General features: G+C 31.2%; 1 protein-coding gene and 1 pseudogene across 1 annotated transcript; one reads left to right on the top strand and one right to left on the bottom strand.

The window, feature by feature from the left end:
• Positions 1-8295: 8295 nt before the first annotated feature.
• Positions 8296-9224, top strand: LOC125198680. The gene is made up of 4 exons (XM_048096990.1): positions 8296-8591; positions 8663-8773; positions 8878-8958; positions 9049-9224. Exons 1-4 carry the CDS (start codon positions 8340-8342, stop codon positions 9109-9111), a joined length of 507 nt encoding a protein of 168 aa, XP_047952947.1. The 5' UTR covers positions 8296-8339; the 3' UTR covers positions 9112-9224.
• Positions 9225-12770: 3546 nt separating this feature from the next.
• On the bottom strand, positions 12771-14069 carry LOC125198681 (annotated as a pseudogene).
• Positions 14070-20135: the final 6066 nt, after the last annotated feature.

Below are 20135 nucleotides of genomic sequence, written 5' to 3'. Positions count from 1 at the left end.
TTTCACGATCCCCTTATTTTGTAGTGGTTTTACTCCATTGATTTCTGTAATTCGAATTATATATTTAAGGGGAAAATGCTTGAGGTTTAACATTTAAACATTTTGTTTGTCTATGGATGTGTGTAGAATTGGTGATGAATTTTCCAAATGGATTTTTTTTGTTGTGTTTTTTTTAAATTAAAAAGCAATGAAATTCAATGTTCAAGATTTTGAAGGTACTTATTTTTTTTTTGTTGTGTTTATGCCTTATCACGGTTTAACGGAAACGAAATGAGAATTAACAAAATTTCTCTATCCCCCACCAACGATTGGGCGAAATAATCTTTTTTCCCCTTTCCCTTTAAAGATTATTTAACGAAATTTCAACACAAAGTCAGTGGGGAATGAAGTCTCTCCCTCTGCTCAATCTGATTCAATACATATGGGTCAAAATGAATGCCCTTTATTCAATCAGATTTGGGACCCGTCGCCCCAATATCCTCTTCACAATTGTAGTCGGATACAATTTGATAGGGAAAAAAAAGGAAAGAAAAGATAAAGAAAAAGGGAGACAAAAAAGGGAAAGATAAAAAAGGCCTGGTGTAATAGAAAAGATTAAAAGGGCATAAAAAATTTAAAAAAGTGAAAAAAAAACCGAAATAATATTATATTTTTAGATCCTTTTAAGATATATTTTAAACATAGGTATTTGTGCGTTTTAATGTGCAAAACGTTGGATCAAATTTTAATCTTTTTAACAGAAAAATCGACATTTTCACCTATGTTTTCCCATCGGGTTTATGATGGTGAAAATTCATTTTTATTCTAATATGAATATATGATGGTTTTCGCCCATGAAATACATTTGACGGTAAGACATATTTTGTGGTATATATGTAAAAAGAATTATGTATCAAAAAGTAAAGTTGTTTCAAAGAAAGGGAAAAAAAACCCCTATTTTTAACCCGGGGGGTAATTTTTTTCAAACTTTAAAACTAAAATTTATTTTAATGGGTTTTTGATTCACTGGGACTATAATTTTTCAATATTAAAATTTTTATCTTTTTTTTTTTTATTGGGTTAATGGAGTATTATTTACTGATATATGCCTCAGTAAAATTTTGATGGATAATATAAAAACTGTAAAGAAATTACTAACGAAAAAATTTATTAGAAACCCATCAGAAAATTGCGTACATTTTTTATTTTGTATTGTACCCAAAATTTACCGTGTTTTGCAAAGTAGGAGAGAAATTACCGTATTTTTCAAAGCGTTTACAGATATGGTCGACCCTGATTAAATTTTAATTAATTCATATTTCATTTTACATTGCATTTAAGTAACAAAAGATATTAAACTGCATTGATATGGACGTTACAAATACAAATTAAATAAGTACTACTCAAAATAAATTCTAATGTTTTTAGTAGGGTTAATTGGATTGAGATATATACTCCACAAATTCTCCAATTACGAGATTATTTTGCTAAGTTGGTAACAAATTTATATTTCAAAAATTTTATTTTTCATGTTTTATCAAACATTTATAATTGAATATCTAATCATAACACAATTATCATGATTCTGGAGTTAATTATTTTATAATATTACGATATTAGTAGATTATTTGGATATTAATTTTTCATTTTTATCATCTTATTCAGACGCATTACAAATAAATTACCCAAAAATATAACATAAGTTTATCCGTATGAATACTGGAGCGGGAGCCCTATTGAAAATTTGAAATTAATTAAGTACAGCTCTGATTCAGTTAAATACTCATCCATCCGTCTGTCATTTTGCCATACTAATTTATTAGCAAAATAACATTAGTTCATTTTTCATGATTATTTAAATATCCAACTTATGCTACTATATTTGCTGCAAATTAGTCAAAAATATTAATGGCTCTCCGATTACTCATAAAACAAACGCCAAACGGTATTCATAAATAAATTCAAGTCTAAAAAATAAAAATAAAAACTAAGAGCATATATATGTAAATAATTCCATTATAAAGAAATACCCTTTATAATTATAATGCAAATCTAAAACGATTTAAAATATCCTGATTAATCACAAATATTCCACGTTTAATACGATTTTCTCGAACCTCAAAATCCCCCTAACCATAAAAATAGAAAATGAGAAAGTCAATTTCGGAATATCGTTAAATTAAAAATAAATACATGAATAAAAATAAATCTCGTGAGTAATTAAACACGTATATAAAGCAAACAGCCGTTTCTTAATTCTCTGCATCTGAAACCAATAAAAAAACTAAACCCTCAAAATCTTCTTCTTCTTCTTCTTCTTCCTCTACACACATCTGTACGTGTTTGTGCGTTTTTTTGCATGCATGAATTGTTAAACACTAAATCCTTAATCTATTCTTTTGTTTAATCCGTTGAATGATGTTTTTTCAGGTCGAAAAATGGATGTTAGCGGCGTCGGAAACAGCGTTCCGACGGAGGGCGGTTCGTTAGTTGCGGCGGCGATGATAGAGGTGTCGGTGGAGAACGGCGGCGGGTTTAGGGAAAAGAGGAAGAGAGGGCGGCCGAGAAAACAGCTGGGAGGAGGAATCCAGCCGGAATTTAGGAGGATTCCGGGGCCCACAAAAGCGCGTAGAGGCCGCCCTAAGGGCTCCGTAAATGGCAAACCTTGGCTGCCTCTTTTGGTAATTTCACTATAAACTAATTTGTGTAATATGTATTGAGTTGTACAGATCCAATCTATAATTATAATTTTCATTGCTTCTAAATTAATTATGAATTTTCTTCATTGCTTCTAAATTGTGTGTGTTTTGTTTATACTACGAAGATGTAAATGGTGGAAACGGGGGAGCAATTTCTCACCTTACGTAATCGACGTTGAGGCAGGAGAGGTATATATGTATTGTACTAGTAAACATTAAATTAATCATCCAATATAGGAGTATTATTTTGAATTGGTTGTTGTTGGCGCAGAACATTGCTGAAAGGATTAGGTCATTTTCTGAGAGGACTTGTGATTCAATGTGCATTATGTCAGCTTCGGGTACAATCTCCACTGCCCAAATCTTTCTGCCCGCCTCCCGCGCGCGTTTTAAACTTAAAATGCGAGGTACTAATTAATCTGTCTGCCCTGCATCTTCATGAGATGAGATTATGAAAGTATGTAGTACTACTATACATTGTTGTTTGATGGTTGTGAATGGTGCAGGGCAATTTTAGTATTATTCGTCTAAATGGATCGCATACGTATAATGAAAAAGGAGGTGCCAAAATTTGCCTTTTGAGCGTTCACCTGGCGGATTCCCATAATAACTTCTATGGCGGCGCAGTTGCCGGCTCACTTATTGCTGCAGGCCCCACTCAGGTAAACAACACTTAATTCTCTCTTTTACTTTATTTTTTCCTTATTTAACCGCTAAACTCCACTACCTAAAAATCTGTGCCCACAAGAAATGAGTCACATATTGTATCTACTTAGCTACTTTGATACCATTTGAAAAAGAGTAAATGAATTGAGTCCCTGGTTGGTTTTTCCAGATTGTAGTTGCTACATTTAGTCAAGACTTGAAGCAGAAAGCAAGAGTAAGGCCACCAAACAACAACATTACTACTACTTCAAATGAGAATGGGAATGGTAATGGCAATGGCACAGTTGAAGTTGGAGTGGGAGCAGAGAATGAGGAAGCGGGGCTATGGCTATCGTCAACGTCTCTGCGCCAGACTTGAAATCTTTTCAACCTCCATCTGATGTTTAACTTTTTTCTTCTTTCACTGGAACATTATTCTTTTTTGTGACTCTAATTGTTGTATGTTTATTCCGTCTTTGATTTTTGGGTTTTAGCTACACTGGATTCCAATTATTTTAGTCACAAACATTGGTTTGAAACTATGAGTTCAAGAATTTCGTTTTACTAGAGTATTATAGTAGTGGTTTGTTAATTATAAGTCAAACTTCTAAAAATAATCAATTGAAATTAGATGGAGGTTAGTGAAATCAGAGATTCAGAATTTCGGTTTATAGGAAATTAGTTTCTTCTGTTTTTGTAAATAGGATTGTAGTATATTTTTCATTTAGCTGCAACAAAATTTTTCATTTCATCATTTTTACTATATGATTAAATTTTATACTGCTTGTGCCCCCTAAAATAGATTTTCTTTCATTTTTTAGGAAATTTATGTCACTCTAACTAGGTGGAATCCATTTTTCACTAACACATTTTTCTTTCAATCTCTTTCTTACTTTAACAATTTTCCGTTTAAACCCGTGTCATTTCACATGTTTTTATTTTTAGGGGATAGAGGAGTATATTTATTGAACTAGCAATATTTTTAAAATGAACATCAAACAATGAAAATTACATTAATTAAATAACAAAATAACATAATTTAAATTTCAAATTCAGATTCCAAATCGGTGAGAGTGTGCCCAATTTTTTGATGAGATCTTGTTCTTGTTGGAGGTCGTGAGTTTGGTCTTCGGGAAGAGAAGGGTGTAGATTTAGATATTATCGGAATTGAGGCGGTCCACATGGAGATGGGTTGGCGCAAGTGATACGGCTTCTTCACATGCCCAATCAATTGTGTTGTCTCAACCATCTTCTTTTATCGAGATGCATGATTGATATTACATGCACGATGAATCTTTTTCAGTATTGCTCAATGTGCTTCAAGTATACGAAAGTCCACTTCAACGTTCTTCTGTGCCGCCTCCGCCTAGTAGTAGCCCATAGTGTACTGTCGAAGATTGGTCATTAATTCGATAGTTGGTGTCATGCCATGCATCGCATAACAAAAAGATTTAGTATGATAATTTAATTAGACTTTTGATTTGTCCTTATTTACTAGTAGTATTTTTAATTAATTTTTGCAGTGAATTCGAATGAATGCTTGTTGCAGAGAGGATGCAAGAAACGTCATTGGATTACCATTTTAAAGTAGACCAAGAAGTTGGATCAGCCAGTCATGTATTTTTTGAGTTCAATGGTATGCTTTAATTGTGTTTCAACCGTCATTCTTTCCTTATTTCTAATAACTAACGATAAATTAAAGATCTAAGTGAGAAGCCTCTTTATGGAGTATTAGTTGAGTTACTGAGAAACAAAAGTATATATAGGAATATGCAGGCCACATGATTCATTGTAATGATAACAAATGAAGCCATTGCCAACGCAAATGTGGTCTCTTCCTTTTCTACTAAGAGACATCATTTGCTAAAAATATCAGTGATGATTTTGGTAGCATGTCAATCGGGCCGCCCAGCAAGTTTCGAGTCAATCCGCTCGGATTGATTAATTGAGTCTGCTAATCGAGTTGTGATTTTTCGGGTTATAAAATTCAACCCTACCCTAAAAGCTCGGGTTTCGGACTAGCCCAACTGATTATTTAAGTTCTACCGATAAGATTAACATGCGATCAATCCAATGAATAATGACAAAAATTAGTTACATTTATAAAATATAAAATATTTAATTATGATAAATTTGAGATATATACGTAAACTAAAACACAAATTTGATAAAATAATAACATTTAAGATTTGTGCAAAATAAAACATAAATTTAAATATTTTAAAGCATGTTTTAGAAATTTAAATATTTTTAATGAATTTGAAGTTTCTAATTTATTTATTTACTATTATATTAATAAAAATGTAATATATAACCAATATAAAATTGAAAGTTATTTTATTTAGCTATCTATATTATAAAAATAATCAATGAATGTGACTAATTAGAGTCAAACAAATAGAGCAATAAAAATTTTATCGGATTTTCGAGCGCTCATCGGATTTTGGGTCTGCCCTAGCAGTTGCGGGTTACTCGGGTGTGGGCTAATCGGCATGTGATTTTATCGACTATAAATTTTCACCTAACCCTACAAATTTTGGGCTATTAGGCCAGGCACGTTACGAGTTGCATTGACATCCTTTAGTTGTAACCATAATAGACCACTCTTGTTTATTGTACTCCATTTGTCCCATTTAATGTGACATTTCTTTTTGGATAATGTTACGTAGCCACTTATTAGATAAAATGACATTTAGTAAATTTAGATGATATGGCTATTAATGTTTCAAATAAGTCATTTATTGCTCAAACAATTTTACACTATTATCCTTCTATTTAATTCTAGTTGTTTTTTTTAATTTCATTTCTCTAATCCAAAATTTACACTTTCATACGTATTTCTTTTATTAGATTCATTCATTCTTAAATTTTCTTTTCAATAATTTATTTTTACACTATTTTTAATTTAACATTAAGTTTTTGTCCTTTAAAATTGTTTTCCTATTATACCAAGTTGGAATCAATATTAACTAAGCTGACAAGCGATTAATTATACTAAAAATATAGTGTATTACTATAATATAATTTCATATATCAATATACTAATAATTGTTTTATAGTTTTGTTTATATAATTTTCTTTTTGTTTATTATATTAAACACATTATATCGATTGCCACTTGAATTTTATTTTTAAAATAATAAAATCTTAAAATAGAATATTTTTTAAAAAAATCACATGAAATATCCCGTGCCCCTTTAAGTCTCTTTCATCTCCCTACTCTCTTACAAAAACTAATCCTTCCAACATTATTGCATTAGTATAATAATCTATGACCTATAATATACTAAATGTAACATTATACATAATAGTTTATTATATTAATATACTTTCCAATTATAAATTGTGATATAATCTAATAATAATAGCAATTAATATTATTATTGCTAATATAGATTAGAATATGTTAGATTTTTTCAATTTAAATGAAATTGATAAACTATTTAACTACCACACCATTCTTTATTCAAAATAATGTAAAACGATAATATCAACATGAAATTTTTTAAAGAAACTTTTTGCTGTATTTTGAATTACTACTTTGTTCTTGGGCATACATGGATGGGGGATTGAGGGTAGTTGTTACTTTGCCTATAGTGAATTTTTTTTATCATGAAGTTGTTGTAATTGTATAGTTTCCAATAAATTGCAATTGCAACCAGTACTCTTAGTCTTCAATTGGTGGCAAATGAATATTATACTAGATTCAATTGATAAAAAGTTCAGTATATTTAATTTAAATAGAAGAGATTATGTAATTTAATTTCCATTTAAAATAAAGTAATTAAAAAATTTAATTAAAAACATTAAATGAAATGAAATATAAAGTTTAAGTACTCCTTATGAAATAAATTGATTTAGGAACTAATTTGACACATGCTCAGAGTTTAATGATCATTTATAATATTAACCCATGATTATTAATAGAAATAAGTATGTATATTGATCAAAACTCAATTTTACTTATTTGTAAATATACAAACATTTAGAGCATTTTAAGTAAATATGAAAAATAAAAGTATTACCACTATCGTTGGTATTATATATATAAGAAAGAATTAAATTAATTATCATGTAACCTTAATAAATATTGATTTTTGTTTATATAAATTTCATGGAATGATCCAATTGAATAAATTCTAGTCTCTTCATATTTATATTTCATATCTAAGGGTACAATTGTACAAATAAAATTGATACTTTTTTAGAAGTATTGATTTCAACAAAAAGGCATTAAATACACTTAACTTTTATTAATATTTTATTTTTAGGCTGCATAATGTATCAAATTTAGACTATTTTTTTTTTTGTACATGTGTTTTGAGAAAAAGCAAATAATGTGGACAATACTTTCTTTGTACTTTTAACTATTTATTATAATTTCCTCTTATACTGTGGAGGGTTCCCTTGTATAGAGTGAGGGGAGTGTTTCATATGATAATCAATGATAAAGTAGTTGGAGAAACTACTTGGGGATAAGAAGAAGCTGGACCGAGCTCAGGAGTAGCTCGAAACAACTCGCACCAAGGTGTGCCACCTGTTTTCTCGTAGTATAATTGCCAACAAACTTTTTTCATCTGACCCAGGCTCATAACCAGCTCTAATAAGATACGATCAAAGAAATTTAGACACATAACTATTAATTTTGGGGGTATTTTAATATTTGTAATTTTCAGTTTTTAAAATATTGCATTTTTATTTTTGGATTTCAATTAAAATTAAATCATCAAAGATCGTAAATGATTAAAAGTGAGGGCTGAAAATGAGCCTTAAATTGGGATGCAGTTGTTGGCCTGTAATGAGAAAAATGGAATTGGGGGTGACATTTGGTGAATGCTAAAATATGATGAAATAAAGTAAGGGAAGTGGGTGGAACATTTGTATGAAAGGCAAGCAAGGTGGATCCACACAGTCAAACCATCTGTCATTGAATTTTAAACAAAGAAAGTGAGAGACAGAAAAGAGAAATTAAGCGAAACAGCACAAAAGCAAAACGACAACATCTCACAGCGCATAATGACAACAGAGGAGCAGCTGCAGCAGCAGTCTCCAACAATGTTTTGTATGCGAAAGAAGAAGATGTCCGAGATGTCAGACACCGACAGCCCCCTCCTCCACGACCAAGACATGACCACCTCCTCCGCCCTCGCCGCCTTCCGCGCCAAGGAGGACGACATCGAGCGGAGGAGATCCGAGATCAGAGACAGAGTTCAAGCTCAGTTGACGCGCGTCGAGGAAGAAGCCAAGCGCCTTCATCTAATTCACGGAGTCAGTTTTTATTTTTTCAATTTTTAAAATTAGATCCAAAGGAATTATTGATTAGTTGAGGAATTTGTTAGGAGCTTGATTCTGTGACGGATCCGATGAGGAAGGAACTTGCATCGATTTGTAAAAGGGTTGAAATTGTGAATCGAGATGTGAAATCGTTGGGAGTCACCTGTCAGAAGAAGGTGATTTTTTTTATTTTTTTTATTTTTTTTAAATTTCAGATTTGGATTTAGGTTTTCTGTTGTGTTTTGTCATCTTCCAATAAATTTGACTTCTTATTTTATAGGAAAAAGAGTATAAAGAATCGGTTGAGGCTTTCAATGAGAAAACCACAAAAAAGGGGCAACTCCTTGCCAAATTAGCAGAGGTTACTTTATTTCAATATTTTTCAAATCTTTTTCAGTCTTATTTTATTTATTTATGTTTGTGGGTTTGTTTGTTGGATTTTGTTGGGCAGTTGATGACTGAAAGCGAGAAATTGAGATCCACCAAATTAGAAGAGCTCTGCAAGAACATATAGAATCCAATAATCCCTTACTAGGATTTTGTTTTTTCTTGTGCTGCTGATCTAACTATCTTTTTGTTAAGGTTTCCATCTTGTTTGGTTGAGTGTTTGAAGATTGTTTTTTTCCATTTTTTGTGATTAAGATTGATTTCTTCTTACTTTTGAATCTAATGGTGATCGTGATTGAAAAACTTTAGAAGCAAGATAGTTGTGCTGTGTGTATTTGATTTCGGTTTGGAGGATAATTATTAATGGATATCACAATACATAGTCACATCAAATACAACGGTCATATCCTTTTACAAGAACATTTTTGAATTCAAACTCTTTTAGAGGGCTACTTCCCCTAAAAACAAAGATTTTACATTTTAGAGATATGAGTTTGAATACTCCTATAAATTAGTAGTAGTAAATTTTTTAAAGATATACTAGTAAGTTTGAATATAAATTGGTAAAGATTTTAGAGATATACACTGTATAAATTTGATAGATTGGTAAAGTGTGCACTGAAAAAAATAGTTAAAATATTGTCATTCAATAATGAAACCTACATCATTAGTGGAGTAATGTGCAGTGTATTTTTAAAAATAAATGTAAACTAATTTTGTGAGATAGATTAAAATGATTAAAAGAAATTATTTTTGGGAAATGAATGAAATATTAGAATAGACGTATCAAGAGTTACTTTTCGACCGATGAACTACTCCTAGAGCATCATCGGGAAAAAGGTAAATTCAGAAAATATATTTCTCAATACCTTCGAGAAGGTATAGAAATATATCTTAAGAAAGTAACTATACCTTTTTAAAAGGTAAATTGAAAGACAAACAAAAATAAGTATTTTTTACTTTTTGTATGAAGAAGATGTAATAATACATTCTCAAAATTAAAGAAGGTATAATATATTTTCAAATATCTCTTCCACGTGGGATAAATTTTTATGTAGAAAATGTAAATTTATGTCCCTTTTACAAGACAATTTTCAATCCAGAACATGGGATTGGAAAGTAGGCTGAGAACTTTATGAACGGTAGCTATCCTTTCTCTGTTAATAGAAATAAATAATGTATGATGTGCGTAATGTTGTATTTTATGTTAATAGGATTAAATAATGTATGATGTACGTAAGTACTGTATTTTATGCGCAAGCAAAAGCGATTTTTCGAGTAAATTTTTGGGCCCAAGTGAAGAATTAGTCCTTGCTTTTTTATTATTATTTGGGCCTTGCTTTTATGGTGGGAATATTAGAAATTATTTAGGCCACAAGTCCTGGACACGAAACATTGGGTTTAACTTGATCACTGCCAAATTAAAATGAGAATGCAAATAGATTTGACTATAATATGACCATTTTCGCATTTTGAGAGCCATGAGGTTGAATAAATTGGTTTTTGATGTTATGAAATTTTGGTTTCTTAATAAACAGAAACACTCCATATATTTTATATGCTGGTGTTTATGTGATGGTATTGCTTTTTTTTCTTTTCTTAAAAAGCATTAACAAGAAAAAGAAGAAAAAACGTAAACAAATACTACCAAATCTTTGTAATTAATCTAGGAATAAGTAGCATATACTGATATACATTGCATGTTATTCTATTTTGTCACATTATGGCCTAGTTGGTAGAGTGATCACTATTTTAACTCAGTTTTCGATTAAAAGGTGTATAGAATTAGAGCATCTCAAGTGGAGGTAGTGGATAGGCTAGCGATCATCACGGCGCTACTGATCCACTACCTCCATTGCGACAATTTAGGCTAACTGATCGGCGCAGCTCTAGCCGATTCTGGGCGCTAGCTGCGATGCGCTACCGCCATAGTAGGCTCAATTCGGTTAGCCGATTGCATTTTTAATGTATTTTTAAATGCATTTTTTGTTGCATTTTTAATGTATTTTTTTTATGCTTTTTTTTAATTATGTAATTTTTTTAGGATGTACCTTTTTTTAAAATTTATATAAAATTATTGCAATTTCCCGTATCCGTTCGTAAATTTAATTCGTATTTTGCGTGATTAGTAATTTATTTGTTTTTTATAATTTGGCATCTACGGCTGAGTATTTTGTCAGCTTTCTTATCCCGATGATATCGGAGAGTTTTGGTAGAATGGCATTACGGCTTAATATAAGATGCTTAGAAGTTGTAACGAAATGAAGATGAAAAAACATGGATTTTAAAGATAGTAGTAATAAAAATAAATGTAGCACATGGGAAAGACATAGACATGAAGAGGGACCATGACTATGAGTATGAGCCTTGGGAAACTTATTTTTTGCTACAGAAAGTTGGTCGCCATTTACTTCTTTAATAAGCATGCCATACTAGTCTTCCTTTAAAAACTGTCTGCTCCATTTTTTCATATTATGTCTCATCATATACATTTATATTTTGTACACTACATTATCATTATTACTATTATGCATGTCGTTTGTTGGTTGACGGAAGAATAAGCCCGGCAAAGAAATAATTACTTTCCCTAGTTTGATTGAATACTTTGATATAATATTGATTGGTTTGTATGAAAAATAAGTATATGAAAATGAAAAAAGCCTATATTAAGTGAAGGGATAAGTTTGTGGTCCTAACATTTAGGTAAGGACATATATCAAAATTAATATGGGATTGAGGAGAGTAGATGGCACAGCTTGACATGTTTCTAAACTATAGGCAACTTCCTCTCTTTTGGGTCTCATGAAAACCACAGCTATGTCACGTGACAATTTCATCTTACTTTGCTTCTCCATTTCCTATTTTAATTTTGTGGAATATGGAGTATAATTAAGAAATGGAAATTGGTGTGTTTTACTCATGTGTTAAATTATTGTCTATGAGCAAATAAACACTTGGTATTAATATTTTTCTTGATAGTAACATGGGAAGAAGACCTATCGTCATAAATTACTCTAACGCTCTTACCAAAACAAGATCCCAATCTTGGAATTATTATTACTAGTCTAGTGCACCAAATCATTAATTTTTCATGTTGAATCTCACTCACTACTCAATGTCCATGATTAAAAAGCGTGGATCTGAGTGTACAAGAAGTAAACTTAGGTCACGGGATATATTGACTGTACTCGACCAAGCCAACATTAAATTCAATTAAATTAGGAAAGAAAATAAATAAATGGAGCTATGCAATCAAGACACCATGGAAGTTATAATGGCATATGTACTCAAACAACCAGTTGCAATTCAAACAAAGAGGTTTTACATTTAAAGATCTGTACTTAAAAATATGGGCCCCGTGAGAATGTGGTCCATATGCACATACAAAAGGTTAATGCAGATTGGAATAATATCAGATTTTGGAAGTCTCTTATGCTTTGATCATATTTACTTATTTATTGGGATTGAGGAAAAATCAAAATTAGAGAAACTCCCACTTTGGTTTTTGCATGATAAAATGAAGATAAAACCTATTTATCAATCCTACATTCTCATAAATTTAAAATGAGAATACTAGTATTGAAGATTCTTGAAGAAGTCTTGAAGATTCTGTGTCCACTCTTCAGCTTTTATAGTACTAGTATTATCTTGAATTAAGAGTAAACGGAACAAAGCAATGAACGGCAAATCAAATTTTCATTTCATTCTAAACGGCATTTCATTCTGGAGTTTGTCAAAATACAAAAACGAAAAAATCAGCAATAAAAATTACTCATATAAGAAGAATTATACAAGTGGCAGCGGCATACAAAGATGCGAAGCCTTGAAGAATGATTTATTGTCATGAAAATAGTGAAGATTGAACTACTTTATTTTCAATCTTCAAAAACCACACAACAACATGGAGTATAGAGAATATTCCAATCTACACATCTTCACACTGAAACTACACAAACACAAATTGCAACGAAAAATAAAATAAAATAAAAATCAAATTGAAGTAAGCTCCTATTCCCTTTTTCACGAGTATTGAACAGCCAAAATTTATTTCCCCCCCCGAAATTAAAAATAAAAAAATCAAAGATTCTTACATGCGAAGATGAAGAATGAAAAATCATGCTTATCCTGATCTTTCCGCACCATCTTCTCCTCCAGCCATAATCTGCTATCCATCCCGCTCCTAGTCCTGAACATAAACACCGCCCCCGAGCCCGGGATGCAAAACCAGTCGTACACATCCCACATCAAATCCACCAGCAATCCGTCCAGAAAAATGGTCTGATTCCCCCTGAAATTCCACTGCAGCCTCTTCACCCTTATCACCGTCTTCTTATCAATAAACACCGACAGCACCGGGTGCTTCAAACCCTCGCTCTCGCCCCCGCATTGGATCACGACGTCGTGCGCCGCCCGCCCTCGCGGAATCGGGCCTTGGTGGAGTAGAGCGTGTTTCCGGAGAAGTGCTCCTGCCGCGAGACGAGGGAGAATTTCGCGATTCGGGCCCCTGATTTGAGTCTCCGGAGATAGGCCTCCGGCGCAATGTCGCCGAGGATGGGGCCGAGCTCGGAATCGAGGGCGATGAAGAGGTAGAAGCCGTCGATTGGCTCCGGGCCGGAGTCGTAGCGGGCGGCGGAGAGATCGTAGAAGATCTCGATTGCGGTGCCGTGGAAATCGAGGGTTTTGGCGCCCTTGAGCTTGCGGAAGATTCCGGGAATTGGTGGTGAGTTTGAAGGTGGATTGGTCGTCGCCGAAGGAGATGGTGAGGCCCTGCGACTGCGAGAGGGTGTTCCGGGTCCACGTCAGCGTCACCGGAATGTGGCTGTGGTTGGAGAGAGTTGTTTTGTAGAGAGAGGTAACGGCATTTAGAAGGGAAGGGGTTAGGTTTGGGGAAATGCAGGAAATGGGTGAGTAGGCCGAGCACGATGTATCGGAAATCTGAAGTGCGTATTCGCTGAAGCAAGATGTTAAGTCTCTCATTTGTAAGAGAGGAATAGGAAGAAGAATGGTAAGGATTCTGGCAATTGATCACACACTCTCTTCTAAACACAAATATCAGACGGAAACTTTGACGCTTTCTTACTTTATTTCCTCACAGATACCCCAAATTTTTTATATAAACAAATGTGCAGGGTTGATGACTATCTCAAATACCAATAATATTTATTACTATCATACATAACTTAATTTAAATTATTTATCATTGTATTCCCTCAATCTGCCATTTTTAGTTTACTTTATGTTGGATACAAGTTTTATAAATTGTAAATAAAAATAAATTTTAAAAATTAGTAAAATGTAGATCTCATTTTTATATACTTATAAAAAAAAAGTAAATTAAATCAATTACTAAAATGTTAGCCTATTGACTATTTTGTGGGTCCCATTTTTTTAACGATTGTTTGGTCGTTCAGCGGTTTAGGCATTATTAATCATCATTGTCCAGTTTGCTATATTTGTACATCAAGTGCTCAAATTAGTATCCTAATATTGTGATTTGGGAAAGTTTAGTCGATTTGTTTAATAAATAAATCCTACTAACATATAAGCATGCCAAAGGAGCAATATGAATATAAATACAAAAAAATTTCTTATAGCAAAACAATTAATATTGGCTACAAATGAGGAGACCAATATGAATTCAAATGTGGCTCGTAATAATTCTGAAAACAATTTATGTTTAGTGATTTAATAAATAATAAATGTATAATTTTTCTTACATATATTATGTTCATTTTATTGGGTCAAATTATCATTTCTATAATTAGTAAAAATGGGCAAGAATATAAAGGTATTTGAATATTAAACAAGACAACTCATATAATGATATCATTAATCGTGTTTAACTATGTTATGGGACCCCATTAATTTTGTTAATTACTCCTTATCTATAATTTTTGTGGTCAGACAAAGTCGCAAATTATTATGGACTTGGTGAAAGGTCACGCAGCCTAAATATTAGGCAACTTTTTTTTCGTGAATGTTAGTTAAAATCCCATTATGTAAAATGGAGCTAACAAAGTGCGAAAATATGCTTTTTTTCTCCTAAATCTTTCTTATTTTTTTGGCAAAAACGTGTCAAGAAAAATAAATAACTAAAATTCACAATTGCAAAATGAGAAAGGCATAAATTTGAAAATGTGATTATATGCACTCGAATTATTCGAACAAACGTTCAACCAATAACGGCCACATTAAATCATTTTATAAAACGCATTTAAAAAGAGGGATCCCGGTAAGGGAAACCCAACCAACGAATAAAAAAAAAATTTGGGAATAATTGAATGATGCTATTTGTCTCTAAATAAATTAATTAAATAGGGGTTGTACCCACTAATTAGATTGACCCAATATTTTCTATATAAATTTATTTTTAGTTAAAATTAAAAATTTTAATTATGTTTTGGAAGTATTCAGCTCATATTTGGGTTCGAAATCTCAAAAATCAGGTTTACGACCCGGGAATTAAACTTTTTGTTTTTTATAAAAATGATAAAAAATATTTAAAAAAGTTGAGAAATGGTAAAAAAAAGAAAAAAATAATATAGAAAAAATTCTTTTTATTTTCTCTCTTAATTTACCATTTCACCTTTTCAACTTTTTTTTTTTATTTTAAAAAAGGGGGGGAAAATCGATAAATTTTCCAAAGGGGGAGGAGGTTTTTGATTTTCCCTACTATATCATTGAGCTGGGATTTGGTTGTTATTTATCGGAAAATACGAACTTAAAAAGAATAATTGATCTAAGGCATCCACGATAGCGACCTATGTTGCCTTACCCCGGGGTGGGTAAAGGCCCCAAGGGCCCTATTTTGGCTAGTCGGGGTGGGAAACCCAAATTTTTAGAGTTAGGGCATGGGGGTTCGGCTACCCAATCACTAGTCCACTATTGTGCGACAAGTCGACTAGGGATTTTTAAATTTATATATATATATATATATATATATATATATATATAAAAAAGGGTCTTGTTGGGTTTGAGATTATTTAGCTAAATTGAGAAATGAGATGCAATATGACCCAATTAACCCACAAGATTAAAAAAATGTCAACAAATCCCCTATTATGTCCGGGGTATAATTGTTTTTTTTAATTAAATTGTGTTTGAAATCATTTTCAAAAACCCTTAAAATTTGAAACCCTTTCAAATCTTAAATTTTTAACTTAAAATCTTTCTTCCATTCAAATCTTAAATCTTGTACCCCCGGAATCTTAACTTGAATGTTCAAATTTTTGAATCTTAATCTCGCGAAAAATTTTCAAATCTTGGACGATTTGAATCTTGAATCTTAAATTTTAACATTAAATGTTCAAATCTTGAATCTTAACATTAAATCTTAAATCTTAATTAATAAAAAAACACTTATAATTCCCATACCCAATCGAAATATCGAATGTCCCTTTCATTAAAATGTCAAAAATAACAAATAAAAATTTTACAATTCAATATAAATCGAGAATATCAAAATGTCAACCTTAAGTATTAAAATGTCAACAACAAAAAAATAACACTTACAATTCACATATCAATCCCCGAAATATCAAATGTCAAAAAGCTCGTTTTAAAAAAATTGTTAACAAATAAAAATTTACTTTTACTTCAATATGAGAATATCGAAGTAACAATTCGTATTAAAATGTCAACAATAAAAAAATAACACTTATAATTCACATATCAAAAAGCGAGAATATAAATGTAAACCTATTAAAATTTTAAAATTTAACAAATAACGTTTAAATTCCTATTAATAGCGATAATATCGAAATGAACCAAAAACTTATTTAGAAATTCTGTAACAACAAACTTTTTTATTGGGTTAAAATAAAACTTTTTTATGTCAACTATTATTAACAACAAATATTTTCATGTAAACTTATTTTTTAGCGATATGATTTTTTTTTTTATAATTTATGTAAACAATGTTTTAAATATAATTTATGTCAACAACATTTTTCAAAAAATACAACCAAAACCTAAACCCTTCTCACCATCACCCACAACTCCATCTCATCCAAACTCTCACCCTTCCACAACATGACTCTCCACATCTTTCTCCATCACCAACCCACATTTCTTTCAATTTTAGGTAAAAAAACACTTCATTTATTGCTCAACATATGAACACAACAATACTTTTTTATCTCTTTTTCATTTATCAACAATCATATAAAAAAAGTAGATTCTCTTTTTTCATATTTAAAAAACTTAAAAATAAAATTTTTAATTAATTCTCCAAAAAATTTAATATCAAAAGTCAACAATTTATTAAAAATTCAACAACCCAACAAAATAACACTTATAATTCACATATCAATAAACGAGAATATCGAAAGTCAACAACTCGATTTAAAAAGTCAACAACTAACAAATAAACATAATTCACATATCAATACCGAAATATCGAATGTCAACAACTTTATTAAAATGTCAGCAACTAAAAAATAACACTTATAATTCACATATCCTTTTGATGTCAAAAACAAACAAATTTTTCATGTCCTTTTGTTAAAAAAGCGTTATTTATTTAACCCCATTATGTCAAGGCAACATTTTACAAAAAATTAATGTCAAAAAAAAATATTTTATTTCAAAGACCCATATTATTTATGTCAACATCAACGTTTACATATAATTCATTTAAAAAAACAATGTTTTTATAATTCATTTCCCCAACAATGTTTTACATATAATTTATGTCAACAACATTTTTATAAAATTTAGCCCCCCGACCCTTAAAAATTTTTTCCAAAAAAAAAAACTTATTATATTAACATTTATATTAAAATGTCAACGCTAACAAATAACACTTTTTAATTCACATAAAAATAAATGAATATCAAATGTCAACAAACCTATTAAAATAACAGGGCTTTAAAAATGCCCTGCTCCCGTGCCGGTTTTTCGGCACATCACAATGATCAATTTATGGGGAAATTTTTTCAAAATATGATGGGGAAATTTTTAGCTCTAAACTAAAATTTGAAAAACATTGCTATTTATTGAACCCTTGATGGTTGAGAAAATGGAGAAAAGGGAAAAAGGGAAAAATTCCCAATTCCGGGGTTTGGGAATAAGATCATAACCACCGGGGAAAAATTTCATCGTCGATTGAAAATGCTCAAACACAAAATCAAAATAAAAAAAAAAAAAAGGGAAACATGTGGATGCAAAATTAAAAAATGAACTCCACATTTTGAAATCAATTTTTTGGAGAACGTCACCTTATCACGGTGGTAGACCTTCTTGAGGGAAATGAACAAATTATCTTTTCTCTTATCGATTAATTCTTCACTTTTCCCCCTCTATGTTTTCGAAACAATATCAATAAACACAAACATATAATTCACATATCAATACCCAGAATATCGAATTCAACAACTTTTTTTAAAATGTCAAAAACTAAAAAATAACACTTATAATTCACTATCAATCCCCCGAATATGAATGTCAACAACTCATATTAAAATGTCCACAACACAAAATAACACTTATAATTCCCTATCAATCCGAGAATATCAAATGTCAACACTCTATTAAAATGTCAACAACTGTATAATTTGACGAAATTAAGCCCCCTTTCCTTTTTTAAATTTCCAATTTTTTTTTTGCAACATTCAATCACCAAAAAAATATGGAATTTCAAAAAGGGAAAAATTTCAATCTGTACAATATTTAATAAAAAAAAAATAAAAATAAATTGTTAGTATCATTATCTCTTTTCCGATTTTTTTTTGGAAAAAAAGAGCCCATTCGAATAAACTCCGGAAATTTGGGGGAATGTTCCAAAGTAAACCCAACTCCATTGTTGTCGTCTTTTCTCTTCCCGGCCCCAATGTAATGGTAGAATTGATTATGAAGCCGGGGAAACTTTGATTTCGGGTTCCCCTAAAATTTGCTTCGTAAGTTCTAACATGATAAATCTTCCCCTACTTTAAATTCCCCAAATTTTGGGGAAAACCTCTTTCCCAATTTTTTCGTGAAACTCACAATTCACAAACGATTCCATCGAAACTATAATTCTCTATATTCATAAATTTAAAGAAAAATCTTGGGAAAGGGGATACCATTCCCATTTCACCTTACATCTAGATCGCATCGATTTCCCCTTTCCCCCAATTTCTCTGCAATTGATTTTTCAAAAACCTTTGATTTTCCGCCTTGAACCCCCCCGGAAGATAAATGATGGTGACATACAAGTGAAACTCCCGGGAGATTTAAATCTCATTTGACCTCGATCCCGCGGCACAAAACCCATTTTTTTGTGGAGCAAAAATACGAAGAAGGGTGTTGATTTCCGGTTTCAATTAATAGAAAATTACCATTCTACCATTTTCATTATAAAATAATCTAAAAATATTTTTGTGTGGCAAAATCGGGACCATTCGATTTAATGAAAATGAATGGCTGATATTGCATCTCATTTCTCAATTCCCTAAAAAATCTCAATTGATCATGGACATATATATATATATATATATGTATATATATATATTTTAACTTTTTTTCTAAAATATCATATTCTATTTCATTTTTAAATTTCATATTTTAACTTCCATAATAGGGACGTTCTTTTCGGCATGGAGATTAAGAAAAATTGTGTTAGGTTAGTTAAGTAAAGAGAGATAAAGTGGAAAATGAAAAAGGTAGAGATGAAGAAAGAATAAAGTAAGAGAACTAAAGTAGGTGTGGAAAAATGTGTTGACTTTTACTAAAAAATGAAATAACTCTATTATTATGAAAGCGTCCAAAATGGTAAAATGACTCTATTCGCTTGAACGGAGGGAGTATGTTTTTATTATTCAATTCATTTCGTTGTTGTTGTTTTTTGTGTTTTTTCTCGGGAAGGCTAAGACATTGGCTAGGCTATTGCTTGGCTAGGACAGTGGTTAGGCTTGGGAAAGGCATGACAATATGGCGGGAAGATCGTTTTAGGATAGGCTATTGCTAGTCCACTTTTGTGGATTCTCTAAATATTTTCACATCAATTTGCATAAGCTATTGTTTTTAAAAATTATATACTCGTCTACAACCATTACGTATAAACGTGAAGCTGACGAACGAAAGCATGTGTTTAGTAAGTACGATAAAAGGTCAATTGTGCAAATTCGAGATGAACTTTTGGAAGTTACTACTACCTCTGTCCGAAAATTTGAT

Source organism: Salvia hispanica, unplaced genomic scaffold (assembly GCF_023119035.1).
Source record: "Salvia hispanica cultivar TCC Black 2014 unplaced genomic scaffold, UniMelb_Shisp_WGS_1.0 HiC_scaffold_187, whole genome shotgun sequence".
Classification (NCBI taxonomy): Eukaryota; Viridiplantae; Streptophyta; class Magnoliopsida; order Lamiales; family Lamiaceae; genus Salvia; species Salvia hispanica.
The sequence above is the reverse complement of the archived record's forward strand: the minus strand, read 5'-3'. Positions and strand labels throughout refer to the sequence as shown.